Source organism: Equus caballus, chromosome X, assembly GCF_041296265.1.
Source record: "Equus caballus isolate H_3958 breed thoroughbred chromosome X, TB-T2T, whole genome shotgun sequence".
NCBI lineage: Eukaryota > Metazoa > Chordata > Mammalia > Perissodactyla > Equidae > Equus > Equus caballus.
Window position 1 is genome coordinate 139,150,884 of NC_091715.1, and position 23,737 is coordinate 139,174,620.

A 23,737-nucleotide genomic window follows, 5' to 3' on the forward strand; every position below is an offset into this window, starting at 1 on the left:
CAGTGGGACCATTTCTATTACAAAGTGATTGAGCTCTGATTTACACATCAATTACCCACCTTCATGGAGATTTTCATGCTCCCCTAGCTGACATCAATGAAGCATAACTGCGTAAACGCTTTATTTCATACTAGTTTTGGATAACTGAGACTGATAACTAATCATATTGCGAGACAATGTGCTATAATGCAGGAAACAATAAATGCTTCCCTTTGAAATCTCATCTCTTCTTTATGAGCTCACCATTCACATGCTTATCTCAATCATACATTTCTCTCTGTGAGGCTTTTCCTCTCACTTGGTTCACAAGTGCAGTTAGGGTTTTACCCTTGAATATAAGCATTTGCAAAGACTAAAGTCTCATTTTCCAGCTTCCCCAAAGAGCAGAAAATCTTGCTGTTTTCCTGCCAGTGTTGTAGACCAATTTCACCGAACATGGACCATCCAAAGGACTGAGCTTGCCTGCATCCTTAGTCTCTTATTCACGCAACCATGTTGGGTCCCATGGGATCATCTTTAGTGCCACTTGGTTAGCGTGTACTTCAAGTAGCTGATGTGCAGAATGTGAACTCTTCCATTGCTCAAGGCCTTGCTGGAATACCGCTGCCTGATTTTGCTTCCCGTCCCACCCACGCCAACCTCAGAATGTTCCCACAGCACTTTGTTCCTGTAGGCATAGCACATGTTACCCTGTACTATGATTATTTTGGAAAGGATGTTCCTCCCCTTCTGGGCTCTGAATTTCTCAAAGACTCATACTGGGTCTTATTTTTTTCTGAGCACCAAATATGGTGCCTGGTGTGACGTAGGCACCTGATAAATGTTTGTTGATTAAATAAAGTGAGTTAATATATTAATTAATATTTTGTCAACATTTGTCACTGAACTTGGGCAGAAAAAATATGTTTGCCTGTCATTTGTTCCTTCAGTCAGTCAAAAAATATTTATTGAGAGCTGAACACTGAGCTTGGCACTTTTCCAGATAAATGGGAAGCCGAAATGCATTATTCCTCTCTGGTGACAGTTTCATTTCACACGCATAGTTCTCTCAGACAGAGCAGGAAAAGAGGAAAGAAGGATGAGTTGGAAAGCCAGAGGAGAGTTTCGCTGGGGTAGATTGGAGGGGAATGGATAACATATAATTTGGAGTAAAAAAGGTGATTTCTAAGGTCTTGATTATCTATACTCACCATGATGAGGCCTGAAATTTTCCTGGTGAACTGGCTTAGAAATGTGGTCTGGGCGTGTATGAGTTTGCTAGGGCTGCCGTAACAAAGCAGCACAAACTGGGAGGTTTAAACAACAGAGATTTATTCTCTCCCAGTTCTGGAAGCTCGAAGACTGAAATGAAGATGTGGGGAGGGTGTGTTCCTTCTGAGGGCTGTGAGGAGGTTCTGTCCCATGCTTCTTTCCTAGCTTCTGGGGTTTTGCCAGCCCTCTTTGGCCTTCGTTGGCTTGTGGAAGCATCACCCCGATCTCTGCCTTCATCTTCACTTAGCATTCTCTCTGTGTGTCCCTGTGTTCAAATTTCCCCTTTTTATAGGGTGACCAGTCATATTGGACTAGGGACCTATTGTACTCCGGAATGACCTCATCTTAACTTATCTAATTACATCCACAATGACCCCATTTCCAAGTAAGGTCATATTTTGAAGTACTGGGGGTCAGGACTTCACCAAATGAATTTTGAAGGGACACACTTCAACCCATAAGAGGGGGCACCTTGTCAGGCACCTCTTCAAGGCAAGAGTGAGAAGTGTAGCCTAGGAGAAAGTCACAAGTATAGGTCCATGTGACATGTGAGGAAACAAGCCTGGTGTCATGACAGTGTGCAGCAGGTGGGAGAAGCAGGCTGCGCCCGGCGGTTCTTCACTGCAGTCTTGATCTCATGCTCCCGTCTGTATGCTCAGGCCAGAGCCCTGCGAGGTGAGTGCGCCATGGAGAGGCAGGGCACCAAAGGGTTAGCCTTCAGGGGGTAGAATTTGCCTGGGTAAAAATTAATGAATACATGTGAATCAAAGGGTTTGTTGAGACATGATAATAGAGTCAGCTTATAACTGTCAATTACAAACTGCTCATTAAGGGCACTAATTTCCTTAATTTAAAATTAATTAAGAATATGATTTCTGAGAAAATATTGTTTTAAGTAGTTATTGAAATTGTCTTGCTTATAGCGAACTGACAATAAAACATCTTTTAAAGGTGTCATTTATGAGAAGCCAGGTTATATTAAGACTTGGGAAAGAATTCCTGATATTTAATGGGCATAGAGAGGAAATACTTCAGGCAGCCTTTTCCTAAATTGAAAGACAGAGTTGTTCTGTGTAGCTTGGCTGCAGAAGTGATAGGTATGGCGCTGGGGACGTGGCATGTGGGATGGTGCCAAGATACCTTGGGGCTGGACAGGAGATCTCCAAGAGCAGAGGGTCAAGCAAAGCCTTGGGCAGCCAAGCAGGGTGCCCTGCCTGCCACAAGGCAGAATTCAACCAGCCACAAAATGCTTTTGAGCCATCACGGATACTCCAAGCTCGTCCCTGCCTCCTCGGACGTGCATCCATGGAACCATTTCTGATTATGAAAAACATACTAGCATTTCCATCAAGTAGATCAAGATTTACATCTAGCCGCTCTTTAAAGCTCAGCATTAGCACCGACTGTGATTAGTTTAAAGAGAGAATTATAAATGAGCTAATTTCAAGTTGAGACTAAAGAGTGCATGAAAAAACACTGGAAGAATAAACAAGAAAATAATAAAAATTGTTACCTCTCATTGGCAGTGGGGAACAGGGTAGATGCTGACAAGGGTGGAAGTGAGAACATTTTATATCATTTTGATTTTTATATCGTTTTAATTTTTGAACCAATTCAAAAGTGATAAATATAAATAAACACATTTACTATATTCACTCTCTGATTGCATATTTTCTTGGCTTGTGGTATCTATTCCAGGCCCCTGCTAGTCTTTCAGAAGTAGTTTTGAAAGCTTCTGAGTCATGCAATTGGTTGCAGCTCTCTCTGTTTGGCCTCATTGAATGCTAGGTGCTTGTAAGACATCGGTTTATGTTACTCGTGGGTCAATGAAGCAGAGGGAGTGAGAGCGAATTCTCATTTTTAATGAATGGGTCGGAACTAGAGTTGTTTTTAAGTTATGTTTCATAAAAGTAGATCTCAGACACTTAATCTAAGAAAATGTTTTAAAAAGCAGAAAAGAAACTCAGGATGCTTAGATATCTATTGTGCAAGGAGTCTTCTTGTAGTGGGGTGCCTGGGTATGGAAGAGGAGGGGATGCTTGACATGAGGTTGAAGAAGATAAGGGCGCGTGGTTGTAAAGGGATAGCTGACACATTCTGAGCTGCCTAGGAGAGGAAGGGAGGAACGCTTGTTGGGGAGACAGACACCTCTCTCAAGCAGTTAGGGATATTGGAACATGTCTCTTAGCCAACAGCTATATTGTGTGAGGACAAAAGAATTTAATTTCACTGGAAAAACTGCTTTTAAAGTACATTTTAACAAGCTTCTAGAAAGTTATTGATATGCTGAGTACTACCATGCTCAAAGAGCCCCGTCTAAGCCGAGATGTTCTGCAGAGAGTTTAGATTTTAGTCCTACCCTCTGGATCTGCTGCACTGGGCTCATTGTGTGAGCAGAGCGTAAATGTGTGCATGTGCCTCTCTGTCAGTGCCCTTCTCTTCTACCTACTAGCCTCTTCTTTTTGGTTCAGAGGGTGGCCTCTGGATTCTGGCAACCTCAGCAGTTACTCTGCTTGCACGATTTACTAATTGTGTGGTGTTGGGCGTGTTAACCTCTCTGGGTTTCATGCGTCTCAGTTTCCTCATCTGCAAAGTGAGGAAGATAGTACCTCAGCCAAGTTTTTGTGAAGATTAAATAATATAGTACATCTTAAAATTCCTAGTATAGTGTCTGGCATGGAGCAAGGAATCAACAGAGAGTTGCTATTAGTGTTGTTGTTATTGTTGTTCTTCTGCATGACAAGTCTATTCTTGTAATAACTGCTTTTCACCTTCAAGGCATTTCTGCCGACATCTATCAGCAATGTAAATTTCTGCATAATAGAATACATCTGCTCTCTAAAGGGGCCTGGTTCTTGATTGACCTTCATGTTAAGTCCATCACATTTAGGCACACCCAAACGGGTCTAATAAAGAAGTTTATCTGTGAATGATCCTATCATGTACGAAGACCAGAAGTTGTTTTATATTGGATGCTTGGCGCCCACCCTGGGAGACCCTGATATAATTCGTTTGGCATGTGACCTGTGCATGAGGATTTATAAAATCTTCCCTGGGCTGCTCCCATGTGCAGCCAAAATTGAGAAGCAGGTTATAGAAGATTGGTAATATTTAGAAATATTTTAAATTAAAAAGTTATTATTTTAATCCTCCTGTCAATATTAATTTTTGAATGAATTCTATATTTTGACCAATTTGGTGCCTCTATCTCAAAGATCATTTTTGAGACTATAGAGAAAAATTTTCAGAGGATAGCTTTTGAAATCTACTTTACCCTGGTCCGTTACTGGAAAGACTTTAGATTTCAGTGATAATGAAATTCTGCTCTATTTTTTGTGGAGTCAGGATAACTTGTGAAAGCTGTATTTGAATAACTTTAGCGTATGCAGGTCTTGTAGCCGTATCTCAGACTCTTTGAAAGAACACTGGATTAGGAATCAGGTGAGTGGTGTCCTGGATGCAGCTCTCATAGGCTGGGACAATTTTCAGAGTCTCAGTTTTCCATCCTTAAATATCATGCTAATTTACCAGGTGTTGCTGAGGCGCACAGGAGTTCATGTGCCGTCAAGCTTCATGAGATGAGGGTAGTGCACCGTCAGGGTGCCAATGATGCCACCCATTCCATGTGAGCAGCTGTTCGTAGTTTACAAAAGGCTTCTCATGCGCTATCATATTTCACCTTTACATGAACCACATGAAGAGAGAAGAGAAAGATGATTCCCATTTTACAAGTAAGGAAACTGAGGCTTAGAAATGTAAAGCAATTTATAAACGATCAAGTGACTTGTAAGTGAAAGAGTTGGAGTGCTAGCCCAGAACTTCTGAATCTGGATACCATCATTTCTGGACACACTGCAAAATTCTTTAGAAGCAACGGAACCTCCTTCTTTGGTTGGTGTCAGGTTTGGTTTTTACTGGGTTTTCACCATTCCTAGATGTATTCAGTCATCTTCGTAGCTTGCGTATTTGCTATTTGTTAGACGTATTACATCATTTGGGGAGTTTGATAGGCTAGTCAAGAAAATTTTCTCATAATCCTAAGCCAAACACTTTTGTAAAGTGTTTTCTTCATAATATCTGTATTTGACATTGCTTATTTATGTACAGGAAGGTTTGCTGTCATCACCTATAGCATGCTGTAAGTGACTTCAAAGCCACAGATCTTTTCCTTAAGGAGCAAAAAGTCTAATGGGAGACATAGAGAACCCCAGTTAAATCACTATAAACTCACAAGAGTGAACCCCCTTAATAAGCACAGTATAACGTAGGACTGGGAATATCCATACAGTGAAATATTATTGAACTACACAAAGGAATGAAGTACTGATCCATGCTACAATGTCGGTGAACCTTGAAAGCATGGTGCTGAGTGAAAGAAGTGAGGCACAAAAGGACACATATTGTATAATTCCACGTATGTGAAATAGCCAGAATAACCAAATCCATTCAGAGACAAAGTAGATTAGTAGTTGCTTAGGGCTGGGCTGGATGGGATGATGGGGGGAGGGGGTGATAGCTAAAGGGTATGGGGCTTCTTTTTGGGGTGATGAAAATATTCTGAAATTATATTATGCTGATAGTTGCAAAATTCTGTCAGTATACTGAAAACCACTGGACTGTACTCTTTAAATGGGCAAATTACATGGTATGTTAATTACATCTCAATAAAGCTGGTATAGTGAAAAAAAAAGAGAAGGTGGGGACCAGAGAGAAGAGGAATAGGGGAGACAGAAACAAGATGATAGGGGTGCTTCTTGGAACGTGTGCCTGACCCCACTGGAGGATGATTTGACAAGGCTTCTCGATTAGCTGATTCTTTGCTTCCATTTTCAGAAGTGAAGGGAATGGGACGTCCCCAAGGTGGCCCTATAGGGGAATATTCAGCCTGTCTCCTGCCAGGACTCCTGGAAGTATTGGTGTACACGTCACCTTAAAAAGCACAGATTTAAGGGAATTCTGAGAACAGGCAGTGGCCCATTTCCCTAAGACCTAAAGAAACTGGCATAGCCGGATGGGCAGCTGACAGATGTGTAGAGTAAATGTCTTGCGTGCTTCCTCTCCTCTTCCTTCCTATCTTGATTTCTTCTTTTTAATGAGACCCAGTGTCAGTGGGGAGAGGAACCGTTTGCTGAAGACAGTGGATGTGTGCAGAGGTCTCCATGAGTCCTGCTGTCTAAATAGGACTTAGAGGTTCTACTGATTGTAGAAACTCCTTTTTAAGGCCATGGGCACATCAGATCCAAGGATTTTGTGTGTCTTCCCTATGTATGCAAAATACTTACGGTCTGTTTTTCGCCTTTTTTTATAGTATTGAATTTAGCACTTTGCATTTAAGTGCTCATAGATATTAGCAGATAAAATAAGTATATAACTTGGGGGTGATTTTGAAGGTATCGAATAGCAGAGATTTTCTTTTTTAAATTAATAGAAGCTGTATAGAGGGTAGGTCAGTGTCAAATTCAAAATAGGGCCAGATATTGAGAAAAGTACCACTTGGAACTCTGTAACATATAGGAAGTATAAATATCTACAAATTTTATAGGAGGCATAAATTCATCCAGGAGAACCACAAGGAGTAAGTTATAGCTTATGTTTGTCCCTTGGGTGAGTTAAATATGTATTTTTTATGCTTTTGCAAAGATATTAACCAAAATAAAGACATTTTAGTGCCAGCTGGATTAGAAAACAAGTGAGACAATTATTTACCTTCATGTACATTGTTACTACAGGAAATCCTTTATTAGTTAGCAGTATTTTTAAACAAACTTGTCACTTAAAAATAACAGTGTTTTTTTTAATGTTTCCCCAGCTAGCTTTGTAAAATAACCAAATTAGGTAAACAGTGAGTATTAAACTTCATGAAATATCCAAACCAAATGGACTTAAACTGGTTTTTACTCTCCATCTCTCAACTTCTCCCCACAGATGTAGTTAATTTTTACAATCCCTTTTGGGTCTATGCTTTGGTGTAAGGAAACTAATGGTTTTTCTATACTGAATCCAAATTAAATTCCCGAAGTTTTCCCCTACTGGCAATTTCTAATAAAATGTAATCCTAAGGAAAGTTGACCAACGGAGTGCAAATGAGACTAATATGTATTCTGGAGTGTGATGGAAACATGGGAAGCAGAAAGGACAAGCTGTGGGGTATTAGGAAGAGAACTCGGTTGGGAACTGGAAAACCTGGGTTCCCATCTCCTAGTTCTGCCACAAACCTGCTGTGAGGCCCATCGCCTTTACGAGCTCAGTTTCTTCATCTGTAAAATGAAGGGACCAGAAGTGGGTGATTGCTAACCTCTCCCTGCTCTACCAGTCTCAGTTCTCAAAGACTAGCCTGCATCGTCAGCCCGAGCGTGCTACCACTGTGAGCTAATGAAGACGGCATAATTGAACTTTCTTATCTCAGTGAATCTACACGTGCTCTGGATTTTATCGTCCCCTCAATGCACCTGTGGCTTCTTAATGAGGAAATTGGGAGTTATCTGCATACAAGATCAGGTTTAAGGGCAAGGATGGGAGAATACCTGAGAGAAGGAAAAGATGAGGAGAAGAAATCGCTTGAACCTGAAGATGGAAGAGACACAGGACCATGTCTTCCTATGCATTTACTTGATGAGGGCTTGGGACAGCTCCCCTCATGTCCGGAGGGCCTTAGTTTCCTCCTGTGTTAATGAGGGCAGTTTCTCTGTTATTGGAGGCCAGGGAAACAGACACGTGGGCAAAGTCAGAGCTGATATAAAAGCCCCATTCTAGAGAGAAGCTTCTTGCCATCATGCCTTGCTTTGGAGTGAGTAACAGAGTGGTTAAGTGGAACTTGTTCATTCTGTGGTTTTCCTACCAGCAAGTGCAGATGTCAGTGAAGCAGGGATTCTAGAAAGTTAGTCTGTGGACAGGGAACCTAAAGGTCTTTGGTTAATTAAGAGAAAATTGAGTTTTGAGTGTTCACTGGTTTTTATATTACCATAATGTGACAAATTTTGTTAAATCTGGGAGAAAAAAGTTGGAAGAACATCCTGACTTGCTAAGAGTGGAGAGTCCTTGAATTGAGCTTTTTGGCTCAACTTCCCTGTACGAAAGAGGGTTTTCACACTGATAGGTCCAATTCACCCTGTCCTCGTCAGTGTGAATAAACTTGAACTGTTCAGACCAATAAGATAATGACTGATTCAGATTTCTGGCTTGAGCATTTCTTTGTGTGTTGTGGAGCCCTTTTTGTCTTTGGAAAACAAGCCCAGGACTGTAAAGGTACATCAAATCATCAGGGGACAGACATATGCTTTCCTGTGGCCTCTGTGGGGCTCACGGGTTCAAACACAACCTGCCTGAATCGTAAGAACTTTAATTGAGTAGATAAAGAGGTCCTCATAATTATAAACTGCAGTAGGTATAACAAGAGGCTAAATACATAGCTGTGGTTTTAATTAGCTGGTGCTTCCAATTAGTAATTTTGGTTTCAGTCGGAAATCAGTGACGTTCTGCACCGTGAAAGCCTCATCACTGTGTAGTTCATTCCTCATTATACCTCGCCGTGTGAAGCTTTCAATACAACGCCATGCTGAGCGAAAAAGGAACGAGTTGGAGAGAGTTGGTTGCCTTCCAAGAGCAATAGAACTCTATGGAGATTACATTTATTCTCGCCAGAGATATGAGAATTAACTGTTCTTTGTTATATGTGTTAAAAAATGCAGCAGGCAGTTTTCCTGCAACAGATAACACCCATGTGCACACTCAATCTGCTATTCAGATTTTCGTCTGGAATTTGGTAGCTTAATGAACTGAGGCGAAATGCAGCCAAGAGCCTCCGAACAAATCAATCCCGGGTGCAACGCCCCGTGAGTGCCCTCACTGCCGGCCGCTGCAAGGGTTGTCGTGCAAGTTGAAACACGTTTCCCTTTCTTCTCCTTTTCTTCCTTCAGGGTTTTAATTATATCTTTCCCTCAGAGGAGAAGGAAGGTAGTTTGCAAAGCCAAGAGACCAAAGTACTTCAGTTCTCTTCATGGGAGAATTAAATGTGATCTATGGGCCTGCCACTCTGGGCTGTCAGGTGCGCGGAGTGAACAGACAGCTAGGAAACTGACATCTTGCTCACACTCCTCGGAAGCAGGAGACTTTGGCTCTTGTTTATGCATGGAGAATCATCTGCTAGCGAAGGCAAAGAAATTGGGTCCGTGTTCTCCTTTGCAACAAACCCTCCTCCCATCCCCACAGATAATGCTTTAATTTGTTCCTCTACTTCCATCCCCGGCACTCTATTTTTCTTAGGTTTTGACAAATTGATAATGGGCTTGGGTTACACACAGCCAATGCATGGTGCTGAGGTCGAATCTCATGCTCCTCACTTCATGGACTAATGATGTTACTATGCCTGGTTGACTCCACATCAGACTCCAACACAAAGACATTGGGACACATGTCAGCTGTTTGGGGTTCTGATCTCAGCTCGTGAATGGAAATGAGAGGTGATGCTAGCAAATGTAATACCTGTGGGTGGCATCTGAGATACGAATGATAGGCTGGCTTCCAGTATCTGGACTTGGCATGTTTCTTGACCAGGCGACGCCCAGATGTGGGCCCTGGGCTTTGGGTAAAGCTATCGAGGGTCTTTGTTTTGCCCAGACAGTGATAACATTTGCTGAGCATACTCAAGAGTGGCCCAGGGAGCTCTTACTTATCTGGCATTGTTTATATTATGGAAGCATAATGTACATTTAAACATCATATAAATGTTACCACTACTTTAAGATGGAGAAATGAAGTGTTGTTCATCCAGAAGATAAAGCTATCAAAGTCACTTTGAATTTGCCAGTTTGAGGATTCCTGTGGAAAAAGGTGGATGATTAAGTGTAGTGGCATCTTACATTCTATGTATATCAATATCTAGTTAAGCTACAATGGATACTTCATACTCTGGGCTCTTATTTTGTAAATTAAAGTTATGATACTCATGGACAAACTAGGCTACCAATGATAGGCCTTAAGGTTTGGGACGTATTTGAAACCTGTTGACTGTACTTTTATATCAGTTTATCTCTTGTAATTCCTTTAGCTATTATGTTCATTTGCGTGTCAGTTATCTAACTGAGTCTTACTATGGCAGTAATAACATGGGGAAGGAAAGCAACATTTACACAGCACCTGCTAGGCATTTTACATACATTTATATAAATTAAATTTGCCCTGCATATATGTACTCACTTTGGGTAAGATTACAATCAAAAGTAGAGGAAAAAACCCAGTGAACAAAACACAGTCCAATACTGTATAGAATTACAGATTGCAGTTTAATATGCACAGTCTTGCATGAAGAAGAAAATAAGTGTCTTCTTTCTTTCTTTCTTTCTTTCTTTTTTGGTGAGGAAGATCAGCCTTGAGCTAACATCTGTGGCCAATCTGCTTCTTTTTGCTTCAGGAAGATTGTTGCTGAGCTAACATCTGTGCCAATCTGCCTCTATTTTGTGTGTGGGACACCACCACAGCACGGCTTGGTGAGCAGTATGTAGGTCCATTCCCAGGATCCAAACCCGTGAACCCCAGGCCACTGAAGTGGAGTGCATGAACTTAACCACTATGACATCGTGCTGACCCCAATAACTGTTTTCCTAATAAGGAAGCATTCCATTCTATGAAATCCAAGGGCCCAGAATCTATCTGAGATATTATCTAGAAGCTTTGGTACTTATCCTCCAATGGGAAAGCCTGAAATGCGATGAGAGTCACAGAGTTACACAGTGTTTATAAAACATTTGTGCATTAAGGTCGTTCAAGACTTTTGACAACTCCTTTCATCATTAGTAGTTTGTTGTTTAAGCCAGACCCCTTTCTTTGTGAAGAGTTTCCCAAAAGGCTTCCAGTCACCTACAACACAAACTATGGGAAGACCAAAACAACATCAACAATAGAATGAAAACGAGTGTGAGTGATTTGGCTTTGTGTGGACTTCCAAAAATGCCCTTGTGCTCTCCTGTGATTTCATTCCAACAGGCTAACTCTGGCTAAGGGCTCAGGGCAGAATTCCGACTTATCTGCCACAACTATTTGATAATTCCTTTGCCTTAGGACTTTCTGACATCTGTGAATTCCGAGCCCTAGGCTATTGGCAACACAGTGCGACTTGAATTCGGTACTTTTGTACACAGTGCACTGACTTTTGGGGAGTCTGTAACTGTCTGTAGTAATCAAGCAAGGACGAGGAAAGAGGATTCTGCCATACTTAAGTGGTCATGAGTAGAATTTCTAATAAGCATGTTTCTGTTTTCTTCTGTATTCTGAGGAACTGGTCAGGATCTTAACCCCTTATGAGTAAAGAAAAAGATTCTCTCCTCTCTGTGCAGTATCAGTTTGGGTAGTCTCAACTTGTATTTTTTTCCTTCTTATTGATAATGAGGGTGATCTAAATGACTTACATGACTAATTAACCTTTTTCTTCTTTTGTCTTTTTCTTTTCATATCAGTCACTATGAACAAGACCGTAGTGCACTTAAAAAAAGGGAATGGGAGCGGAGGAATCAAGAAGTCCAGCAAGAAGATGATCTCTTTTCTTCAGGCTTTGATCTTTTTGGGGAGCCCTACAAGGTAGCTGAATATGTATGTAATTTATCTTTCTGGAAAATGGTTGCTTGTTACATTTTTGAACGCATTAATCAGCATTCAATCTGTTTTTAAAGTACCCAAATCATTTCCAGGAAATATATTTTACAAATGAAATATATACATACACTGTATATGGGGCAGTTGCAAGTTTCTGAGGAAGTCTTCAGAGACAAATTCCATCTTCTTTGGGGAACACAGTACACTGTGAAAGGGACTGGGGAGACTTCCTGTCTCCAAGGAGTTCTTTACTGCCCACCACTTCTTACAGCAAGGAATGCCCCCTTGATGCTTTTTCCCACTTGGATTGTCAGCAAGGCTGCCCCTGAAGACTTCATCAGAATGTCAATGGATATGTCTGTTTCTCCTCCCAATCAGTGCCATCCATTGCAAAGCCACTGCTTTCCTTTTCCATTTTAGGTGGTTAGCAGCTGTTCGGTGGTTTGAGTGCTCTTTGAAAATCACTGTTCTACAAGAAAGGGGAAAGCCAATCATTTTTTCCTGGTGGTTAATAATCATGGGTTAGGAGATTGCCTTAACCAGAGGAGGTAGTGTGGCTAGGTTGATTTTCCAGTGGTATTCTGGCTAGTGCGTAGCTCCAATGATGGTCATACTGCTATGTCTCCAAGTATGGATTTCACAATGACCGCCTCTGAACTTTCTATTTGGGGTGGAAGTTGGGGGAAGAATCTTGTTGAATTACTGGCAGCTGGTTGGATTTTATTGAAGTTTAGTAGTAGCGTAATTTTCTGTAATGAAACAAAAATGATGTAACGTAAAACAACAATGGGGAAAATTTTCAAGAGCTGTGATTTTAGAAGAGTACTATTTAGAGGACAGTGACTTCTGGAAAAGGAAAGTTCTTAATGAGGACAGGATAGACACAAATACTACTTTAGGGTAGAGAGGAAGCTGGGTTGATGACTAGTGAGAGCAGAGTCTTGCTGCCTTATTCAGAATAAATAAGCAGCCCTGGATTGAGACACTCAGGTGCCTTCCAAGTCTGGTAAGTCTGACAAAGAGACTTAGGTCACCTAACCTAGTAGTTTTCAGTTTGTCAATAATTAAAAGCCTTTTTCCTATCTCAATTGATTTAATTTACATACTGCATTTGACTGTGTGTATTTAGAGATATGATTAGTTTAACAAGCATTTATTGAAGGCCCACTATGTGCTAGTCATGTCTCAGACTAGGGTGCGAAGGAGAATAAGACCTGCCTTCACAGAATTCCTGTCCAGTGGCAGAGATCATCATGAACGAGTAAAGGCATGACTGCATGGTAACTTCTAGGGAGATAGGCGGGGAGAAGATTCGTGAAGACTTTCTACCTCATACCAAGGAGTTTGGACACGATTCCATACATGAAGAGAAGTCATTGCAAGTTTTTAAGTAAGGGCATGGCCAGGGCAGACAAAGAATTTTAAAAGAAGATGTTGGAAGTGTGGAGAGTGAGTTGGAGGGAAGGGAAACTAGAGACAGATAAAGAAGCTATTGTAGTTGGCTAAGGGGACTTCATGGCAGGCAGAACTTAAGATAGAGAGAGGAAGTTAAAATGATGGGACTGGGTGTCTGGTTGAGTGTGGGGAGTGTGGGATGGGAATGAATGATTCCCATCTTTTTGACTTGAGAGGATGGTGGTATCATTAACAGGTTGTTCAGGAGGACAACAGACTCGGTGCTTGTAGAGGAAAAATAATTAGTTCTGTTTTGAGCATGTTGGGTTTGAGATACCAGTGGACTATCAAGGGAGGGATATATAGTAGGCATGGGATATATGGATCTGGAGTTCATGACAGTAGTCAAGAGGGAGAGGCAGGTGTTGTCATGTAGGTGGCATTGGAAGCTATGAGAATGAATATTATCACTGAATCAGATTACTGAGTAAGAAGAAGGACAAAGAGAATCTAGGGGAGTAGTAACATTTAAAGGGTAAAAGAAGTGGTAAAGTGGTAAGAGCAGAGACTGGGAAAGGAAACTAAAAAGGAGTGAATGATCAGAGAGGTAGGAAGAAAACTAGGAGAGAATCATTTAATAGAAACCAAGGAAATAAAGGGTTTTATGAAGGAGGGCTTTGCTAGTTACATGTGTCAGAGAGGTCAGGAAAGGTAAGGACTGAAAAGTAGCCGTCACATTCTGCAGTTAAGGGGTAATTAGTGACTTTAGGGCGAGTCCTTTTATTTGTTGGTATGGTGGTCATTGTGGGAAGCCAAACTGCCAGGAGCTGATGAGTAAATGGGAAGTGATAAAATAAAGAAAGAGATACCGTGAATGTAGACTTACTCTTGCAGAGAGTTTTTGTATGGAGGGAGGAAGAAAGGAAAATAGACTGTAATGGGAGACATTATATGGAAGGAAGCTGTTTTTAAAGTGAGAAAACTTGAACATGTTTAGAGATTGATGGGAAGGAACTAATGTCAATGGAGAAGGAGAGGGTGAAATCCAGGAGGGGCAGGTGATGATGACTGCAGCAAAGTCCCAGAGGGGACAAGAAAACACAACATGGAGAGCATACGATGAGCAATCAACAATAGGGAGGAAGATGGGGATGGAATTTTAGGATGAGAGCGAATCAGGAGAGTGGAAGGAAGATGGGGGCAGGGCAGGAAGTTATGGGTTCCATTTTTTCCGGAAAATGAAAAAGAGATCAAAGGATGATAGATGCCTCATTCGTTCTTGAGAAGGAGGAAAAATGAGATAAGTTTTGTATCTTATCTTTAGATGGGTTAGAAAAATGAGCTTTGCTCAAAGTGCTCATTCTTAAAATTCAATATCTACTCCATGCTCAACACTATTATAAGGTGTAGAACTCTTGGTTTATTCTCCCTTTATAATTTTAAGTCCTGTTGAATTAATGGTCTTGTACTTTTAAGGTAAATGTCATCTCTTGTTAACAAGGCTTTTAATATAGATGCATATTTATTTTTAGATGTAGGCAGTTTGAGTAGGCAGTTAAAAACCCTGTAATTGACAATGTCAGAGGTTTTCAAAAGCCATCTGTCTTGATACAACAAAGGTATATCAGGTAAAGACACAGATGGGGACATTAGTCTAGTGTAGGGCCAGACCTGTTGTGGGATTAGTAGCCCGTTGCCTTTATGCTTCTTGATGGAGGAAACCCTTTGATCTTGAGTCAAGACTATGAAGGAGAGGAATGATGCTGACAGTGGCTGACCTAGTAATTCTCCTTCTTTCACCGTTGCTTTGATTCTCGGCTACCATCTTGTGCTGTGTCTATTTTCAGGGTTCCTTGGGCGATCACTTGAGAGTATACCTCTCCTCTCCCCATATTATGATACTAGAACTGATGTGCACCTCCTAATCTCCCCAGACCTGGACTGGTGTGGACACCCTGGGAGTATCTGGACATGCCAGTGGCGATGGGAGTTCTAGAACTGGCCCATGGTCCACTGGTGGAGACGAGGATGTACCATAGCTCTTCCTTAGGGTTGTGGTGCGAATGCTTATCAAAATAAAAATTGGAATTTTTGGTGGTGGATCAGGACTTTCAGGAAACATCTCACCACTCTGATGCCTAAAACATGGCCTGATCACTTTTCCAATAGTGTTGGTAGTTCATAAACTAGCTAATGACCATTGGTCCCTGGGACCCACTGCCCTTTCTTGGAAGAAGGAAGAAATGGTGAGCTCTCATGATCCTGGCTGATTTCCTTCCTTTCTTTGCTTTGCCTCTGCCACTCCTGGAATGGAAAGAACGTTGACCGCCTTGGATTTGGTTAGTGATGGGTACCTTCTCTGTGTGGCTGCTTTTTTTGTTTATAACTTTGAAATCTGAGTTTGTGCTACGCTGTTGAAAAGGATATTTTGAAAAGTGCTTGAAAAATGTGAAAGCCATTTACATGCCTGGGTTAGTGTGGAAAGATTGGGGTTGCTGAGGAACTGGCACGTACCAAGTGCCTACTGCCTGCCGGGCACTGTGCTGGGGCTTCATATATGGGCTTGTTTCGTCCTTACAACAACTAGAGCACGTGTTTTCCCCGATGTTTCCCACGATGAATTCGAGCCTCAGAGAGGTGAAGTGGCTTTTCTGCAGCTTCATATCTGTGTTGGTGGTGAATCTACACCCAGTTCTGAGTGATTCTGTGTCTGTAACAGGAAGCTGTTAATCCTCTGACAGGAAGTCAGAAGACCTGATAACTTTACCTCCTGTGTGACTTTGGGGAAGAAACTTCATTCCTTTGACCTATAGTTTCCTCCTCTCTGAAGTGAATAATAATACCTGATAATAAAAATACTACCTGATAACAACACCTAACATTTTTATAGTTCTTCACAGCTCCATAAGAATGAGGAAACCGAGGTGCAGAGAAGTTAAGTGGCTTACCCAAGGTCACTTAGGTCAGGGCAGGTAAAAGCCAGATGGAGACCAGAGCTGCTGGGCTGACTCACATGGTTGTTGTAAGGATCAGGTCAAACAACCCAGGAGACCTTGCTTTGAAATCTGTAAAGTGCTGTACAAATTCAAGGTATTATCATTATTATAATTATAGTAAAGAAAGAAATAGCAACTTATGGCTTAGAGAGATTAACTATAAAAATATTAGAATTAGAAAAAAAGGAATTACTAAATCATATACATTAGCCACAATAAAATAAAAGAAAAAAAAATGAACCTCAAAACTTAAATTATTTTGCTACTTTTATTAACAAGAAATACTATGGTACAATAGCCTCCTAGCACATTAGTCTGCAATGAAATTATACTACTGATTTGTAGATGGCATTAGAAGCAAACTGAGGCAACTTTGCATTTCCTGAAGTAATGAGAGGCAAAAAGCTTAAATAAAGGAGTGCTGTTAGTCATGAGCCACAAAGCAAACATGTAATTTATGCCTGAAAATACTTGGAAAATTCATTTCCTTGATGATGGAGAAATTGTGATTACTTAGAAAATAATGGCTGCAGAAGTTACCTTTAAGAATCAACCAATTCTCTGGAACAGGAAGTAAAGAACTGGCCAAACTGAAAGAAGCCTATAATTGATTGAAATGGCTAAATTTTACTTTTTCTATGTTTATGATGTACAATCAAGACTGCTAAGAATTCCTTGCTCCTTAATAGGGTTACCGATACTCTGGAGGGTGAAAAAGAACATTTTGTGAATTAGAAGTTGCTGTGGTGTGTAATGAGAGCACATTGTGTAGGTGTATGTAAATGTATTTAAGGCCCCATTGGGTTTTCTATCCAGTGCATCTCATATCTGCAGCTTGAGAAATTTACAAACTGATTGATAGTTACCCACCTCCAGTGGTGGGACAGCAGAGAGTGGACTCTGGTGACCTGGCCTGTACTGTTAATTATTTGGAGATTGTTGAATGGTGGAATTCTTGAGGCTGTGTGTCTGTGTGTCCTCCATGTCTAACCCTGCCTCATGAGTGTTTTGAATTTACCAGTATATGTCTTACGAATGGCCATGGTAATTCCTACTTATAGCCACAGCTCGTCTGTTATGCAAAGCATATGGATCTTCCTTCAATCAGCAACTCAGAAAGTGTCGCCAGTGAACTCAACCTTGAACTGTCTGCTCTGCAGTTCTGGTTCAAGTCCCTCTGAGACAATTGCTCTGTGGGGAAGCTAGTCTAAGGGAGTTGACATCCTTCCATTCCTCCAGGTTATCCCAGCTCCACGCCCTATCATTAATGCACAGGAAAGCCCCACCCTTGGAGCTGTTAGCCTAGCCCCCTAACTCCGCATGCAGTCACGCCTGCGCTGAGGTAGCCGTCAGTGCAATGCTCTTGCTTTTCAGTCATCATAAGGAAAAGCCATGTGAAGAACATCTTTGCATCTATTGTAAAATTGGTGCTGAAAAAATTGCTTTCTTGTTCAAAGGTTCTTGTAACTGAACCAATGAGAGGAATTCCTTTTCACATTTTAGTATCTGGCAAACATTTGTCTCATTTAATGAATTAGGATATGCTTCTTTCCATCAAACAAAGGGAATTCTATAAGCTATGAGCTTTTCCTTTTTCCCTTAGCTACCAAGAAGCTCAAAGTTCAATTTAATGTTCAGTCACAGCAACCAAATGAGCTTGACTTTTGCTTTTCTATGTATGTACCTTTTAATCCATGTTATTGCAAATCCTTTATTTTGATATAGGTAGGGTATGAATTATAATTTGATTCTGTTCAATTTATCAAACATATATTGAGTGCCTAATGTGCACCAGACATGGTGTTAATAAGTCTGGAGGATATAAAGGTGAATAAAGGGTGGTCTCTGACCTTTAAGAGCTCATAGTTTTATGAAGGCAAAGAAATCATAACTGTAGTATACCCTGTGTGGTAGCAGGCTGATTTTCTAGAGTTATTCAGAGAACTCTCAATTTTCCTCTAATTTTATTTATCTAGGCACAGTTTTAGACATTGACCAATTTAGGAGTTCTCCTAATTTTAAGTATATGTTAAAACCTAGAGATGGAAAAAAATTCTAAGCATGCATCAGAAACCCAGATCATTATAACAGTAGACTTAAATGAAGAGCCATTAAAACCTAAGTTTCCCTCCATTCAAGAAAGGATGAGCATATTCCTTCTATTGACTGCTGAACAGGAACAGGAATGTGACTAGCTTGCTTGCAAGCAAATGGGCCTTGAGGTTCTTGGGTCCTGATGATGTTGGCCTGGGGAGAGTGAATGACTTCTCAGGGCTTTGAGGTGTTGTGGTCTTGTCGTCTCTGTGACATCTCGGGGCAAGGTTCTGATTCTGTCAAGCTCTGTTTCGACGAAAGGTCAATGAACTTTCAATGAAAGTTCAATAAATTGAACTTTATGCTTCCTGGTGGCTAAGGCGAACAGGAAAAACTCATAGGTTATAGAATTCTCTTTGTCTGATGGAAAGAAACATATCCTAATTCATTAAATGAAACAATGTAAACTTAAAGTATTTAAAATGGGAAAAGAAAGGGTGTTGTTTCCCCTTGTTGGGTTAGATCCTTGAAGATAACCAGGTATTAGTGTTCATTAGGCTATCATCTGACCCAAGAGGTAAGCTGTTTGAGGAGTGGAACAACCCGGCAAGTATTGAAAGCCTGCATCAAATTCTTACTGAGCCCTCAGCACAATGAAATCTCTTTGTTTTGAATTTAGGGATTGAATAGAGAGACTGGTTTTGGCCGGTGCCCAAATGGTTCATTGTGCAACTCCATTGAAGGAGACCACTATATACAAAGAGTTTATTCTTGTCTTAGCTGAAAAGTAATTTCTGCCATTAAAATTGACAAATCTAGGGACTTTCAGGGAATAAAAGTGATTTCTACCCATCTCTATCTATTAAATATGCCTTTCAAATGTACTTCTGAAAATGGAGCGATTATTCAGCTGAGGATTATATGGAATGTTAATTGTTTAATCACTACTTCAGCACCAAGGTTGCATGTGATGCAATGTAAGATGTTCTTGAGGATAAGAAAACTAAAATTGACATATATTTATTTGATTTCTAAAACTCCTCATCCCCAACAGAGCCCTCTTAGCATATATTTAGCATACTTTTCCTTAATCTTTGAAATCATATTTCCCTAACTGCCCTCATTTCTTTGGAAGTGTCTTGTATGATTTAACACATGATGTGAGTTGAATACTGTATACAGTATGTGGAGATCATTCTAATACGAAAGCCAGGGTTTCCAGTTTGATGCCCTCTCTGGTTGTTCCTTTTTGTATCCTTTGCTGGCTCCTCTTCTTCTCCCAGTGCCTTAAAGATTGGTGTTCTCCACAGTGCCCTCCTGAGCCCGATCTTCTCATTCTACATTTTCTTCCCCTGGATGATTTCATCCATGTCCGGCACTTCACCCTCCATTCATCTGCGCATTCTCCCATCTTCACATACAGAGAAAGCACACAGCCATACAACCTAGGTTTAGAGTGAGAGACCAGACTTGGATAGGCACACTCTCTGTGTGTGCCAGGAGACTGGGCTATGTTAAACGCGTGTGAGAAATCTTAGGTGTTAAACATCTATCTTCAATGGAGGTTGTACCAATGGGGAGGTGGTCACCCCTCCTGTGCATGGAGAGCATGCTAATGGCTCCTGGGACATGGAGGCTACTTAGGTTGGGTGTCTTCCTCATCCAGTGGTCCTGTTGCCACATAGCTCCATGGATGCTGGTGGCCTTGTTTCACTGCAACATCTTGGGCCAGGATAGTGCAACCTAGGCACAAAGAAGTCCTTTGTCCTTATGAATTCAACATCTTGTTTTGATAACACCTTTGGCAGGTAAAAGAGAATAATAAAAAGTCACTTTCTAAGATGAACAGCTGAGCTTTCATCAAAGTCATTTCCAACTATATAGCTATCCACCATTTTTTAGTTATGAAAGCTGCGCTTTCTATATTACAAAAACCTACACTGGAACTTATTTACTTTAAAACAATCACAGCCATTTAAATAAGATTAGTATACGTATCCTACTGGGGATGGTATAGCTGGTATGTTGATTGTCCGTAGAATGATTTAGTTGCCAACATTACTTTGAAAATCTGACTTTGTTTTGATTTACTTAAGCAATGGTTTAAATTCTTGAATAAATTTCTGTAAATCATTGAAAAGACACAGGAGAGCTTGAGTCACTGTTGATGAACAATTGTACCATTTCAAAGTAAACGAGTATGAATCATCAATATGTAAACACAGTTGCCCCCAGAATATGTAGGCAGACACCAGTAATTTATACAGTCCTTTGATTAAAAGGAATTAGATTTGCTTTAGTCATGTTAGCTCAATTAGATGTTGTTTAATCCCATGCCTTTTCTAGACTGAATGTAGTCATGATAGCACAATTTAACTGACTTCCTTATCCAATGGGCTAAGCCTTTTTCATGGTGTAATGTAGTGCAAAAGCTGACGTGTCAAGAGCAAACATAAGTCGAACATCCCATTTTAATTCCAATGATTGGTAAGCGGAAGTTGTTAATCATAATGGAGAATGTAACAGTTCAGCTCATCTGACATAAAATAAGTTGTTTTGCTAATAAAATTCATAAACGATGTAATTTCAAACTTTCTCCCGATGAGCATGTTTAAGGACAGGCCAGGGAGTATGCAAATGTTCATCGCACAGCTCATTCCAAGAGGCTCTTTCAATAGTGTTATTGATTTTTTTCTTACATAGCACATGGAAAGTATGAAATTATCTGGCAGCATGAGAATTTTAAAGAACCCTATATGTTAGTCTACTTAGAACATCTGTTTGAAACATTAACATTAGGAAACACAAACCTATTCATTCTCTCTCCTCCCACCCCCATCTTTTTGTTATTTTAGACAAACAAAGGTGATGCACTTGCCAACCGAGTCCAGAACACGCTGGGAAACTATGACGAAATGAAGGATTTGCTAACTAATCATTCTAATCAGAATCATCTAGTGGGAATCCCAAAGAATTCCATGCCCCAGACTCCCATCAACAAAAACGAACCAAGCTTTTTTGCAGAACAAAAGAACCGAATGATCCCACCTCACCAGGATAACACTCATGCCTCAGCACCAATGCCTCCACCTTCTGTCGTGATACTGAATTCAACTCTAATACACAGCAACAGGAAATCAAAACCTGACTGGCCACGAGATACTCATAATGCTAGCATTGTACCAGCCAGCCAGGCCGGTAGTCAGCCAAGCAAGATGCAGCCATCTACACAGGACCAGCCCCAAGCCAGACTGGAAGACTTCTTTGTCTACCCAGCTGAACAGCCTCAAGTTGGAGCACTTGAAGAGTCAAACCCATCTGCAAAGGAAGACAGTAATCTCAAGTCCAGTGGAGGGGATACATTCAAAGAAATCTTTCAATCCAACTCACCAGAAGAATCTGAATTTACAGTGCAAGCGCCGGGGTCTCCCCTAGTTGCTTCCTCTTTATTAGCTCCCAGCAGTGGCCTTTCAGTTCAAAACTTCCCACCAGGGCTTTACTGCAAAACAAGCATGGGGCAGCAAAAACCAACTGCATATGTCAGACCCATGGATGGCCAGGACCAGGCACCGGACATCTCTCCAACGCTAAAACCTTCGATTGAATTCGAGAACAGCTTTGGGAATCTGTCCTTTGGATCACTCTTGGATGGAAAACCCAGTGCAGCCAGTTCAAAGACTAAACTGCCAAAGTTCACGATTCTCCAAACAAATGAAGTAAGTAATTTTAAAGTTTTGTTTGGTTTTGTTTCATTTTTTCAGTTTGCTGCTCTAACCTTTATAATCAAGGATTCACAAGCAGCTCTTATTTACCTTCTTGAGCCCTAGATGGGACTCTTCAAGGTCAGAGTCTGATTCTTGATCTTCTGTCGCTTGTGACTTGACTGATTAACACTCTGCAAATACAGTTAAATCTCCATAATTTTGAATGACCAACGACAAGGTCAGTCTGAGTGAATGAAAAGTTGGAGTTATAAAATACTTTCAGACAATGCATTTGTAGTAACATTATGTACAAATTAATAACATTGGAGATTTTAATTGGTCATAAGCAGTATGAGGTCTGGGAAGAGATTGTGAGTCACCACTGGCCTTGACTATCCAATAACATTTCATAAACATAAAATATAGGCGTTCCTTAAGGTAGAAGAATGTACATGTGTGGTTTGCTGGAACTGGCAGCGGAAGGTATTCTTCAAGAATCTTAGTGTCTTGAGTGCTTGCAGGGCTGTTCCTTGGCAAGACCTTAATGTTACCTTCTGTCTCCCTCAATCTTCCCTTCTGCATCACCTTCTTCTACAAATACCTACGTAGCCCTCTTGTACTACCTTGATCCCTTCTGTCAAAGCCAAAGGCATTATGCTCAATCAAAATCCCACTGGGTTTAGAATGACTAAATGTCCTACCCGTCTCTGAAATCATTGCCTTGTAAAAGAGAAGTCCGGAGGGACCAAAGCCTCCCCCAAAGGAATGAATCGCTAATGATTGGATCCCAGGCCTTGTGGCCCCTGGGTGGGGGACATATTGGGTGCCCCTCACATACTGCCATGTAAACGGCTGCCTACTGCACCTCAAGCACTTGATTGGAAGAAGCCACTGCTTTTAGATTGGATTCCTGTTACTGGTGACTAAAGACACAGAGGAAGAAAGTAGGTTGAAATTCTTACTCAGTAGGAGTCACAGTCTGAATTGTTGCAGATTCCAAGTTAGTGGTGTCTGAATTAGAGAAGTCTGTCCATATGTCCCCTCTGGCTCTGCTTCCTTTATTCATACTCAGCAGATGTGGTGATTTCAGAGGACGATTGGAACACAAGGGAAGGGAGGACTGGGGTTACTGGTTGTAATTTCTGAATGCATGCTTTTAATATTGTTTGCTTTCTGAGGCAGTTTTGCTTTTTGTATCATCATTCATCAAATCTTGTCAAACTTTCTCCTAAATCTCTCTCCAATCCGTCACCTCTTCACCAGCACTGCCTTCGAAGCACCAGGAGCACCTCTCGCCTGGACCGCTGTGATAGCCCCTCCTATCTAGTCTCCCTTCTCTAGTCTCACCCTCTTCCAATCCATCCTCCATCCAGCCTGATCTAATGGCCAGATCTGACCATGTCACTCCCTGCTTTGGATTCTTCAGTGCCTTCTCATCACTTCCAGAGAAAAGCCCAGATTTCTTAGTCCTGCATACAAAGCTCTTCACTCTCTGATTTCATACTCCCTTTCTGACCTCATATTTCACTACTTTTTCATATGCAGATGAAATCCCAGCCATGTGGAGCTACCTGTGGCTCCCCGTCTTGTCATGCTTTATCACACTTCCTTGCTTTTGTGCCTGCCCCATCAGCCTAGAATGACTTTCCCTACTCTCCCTCGTCTTCCTGGTGAAGTCCTCTTTCTCCTTCAAGTCTACTCAATTGTCACTTTCTCTGTGAAAGCTTCCCTGATTCCATCAGGTTTCACTACAAACTGCTTCCTCCGGGC

The 23,737-nt window shown here is 41.1% G+C and overlaps 1 protein-coding gene across 6 annotated transcripts in view; it reads left to right on the top strand.

Moving 5' to 3' along the window:
- Positions 1 to 23,737, top strand: part of AFF2 (ALF transcription elongation factor 2) — a 472,213-nt gene that overhangs the window by 140,740 nt on the left and 307,736 nt on the right. For 3 of the 6 annotated variants that reach the window (XR_011435071.1, XM_023633609.2, XM_023633611.2), the window contains exons 2-3: positions 11,703 to 11,835; positions 21,119 to 21,979. Coding sequence is in view for 5 of the 6 variants with exons in the window: in XM_023633609.2 (XP_023489377.2) it covers positions 11,703 to 11,835; positions 21,119 to 21,979 (994 nt within the window). In the remaining variant the exon portion in view is untranslated. The remainder of the gene's footprint in view (positions 1 to 11,702; positions 11,836 to 21,118; positions 21,980 to 23,737) is intronic. The other 3 variants (XM_023633612.2, XM_023633610.2, XM_070258493.1) reach the window with 2 other exon arrangements.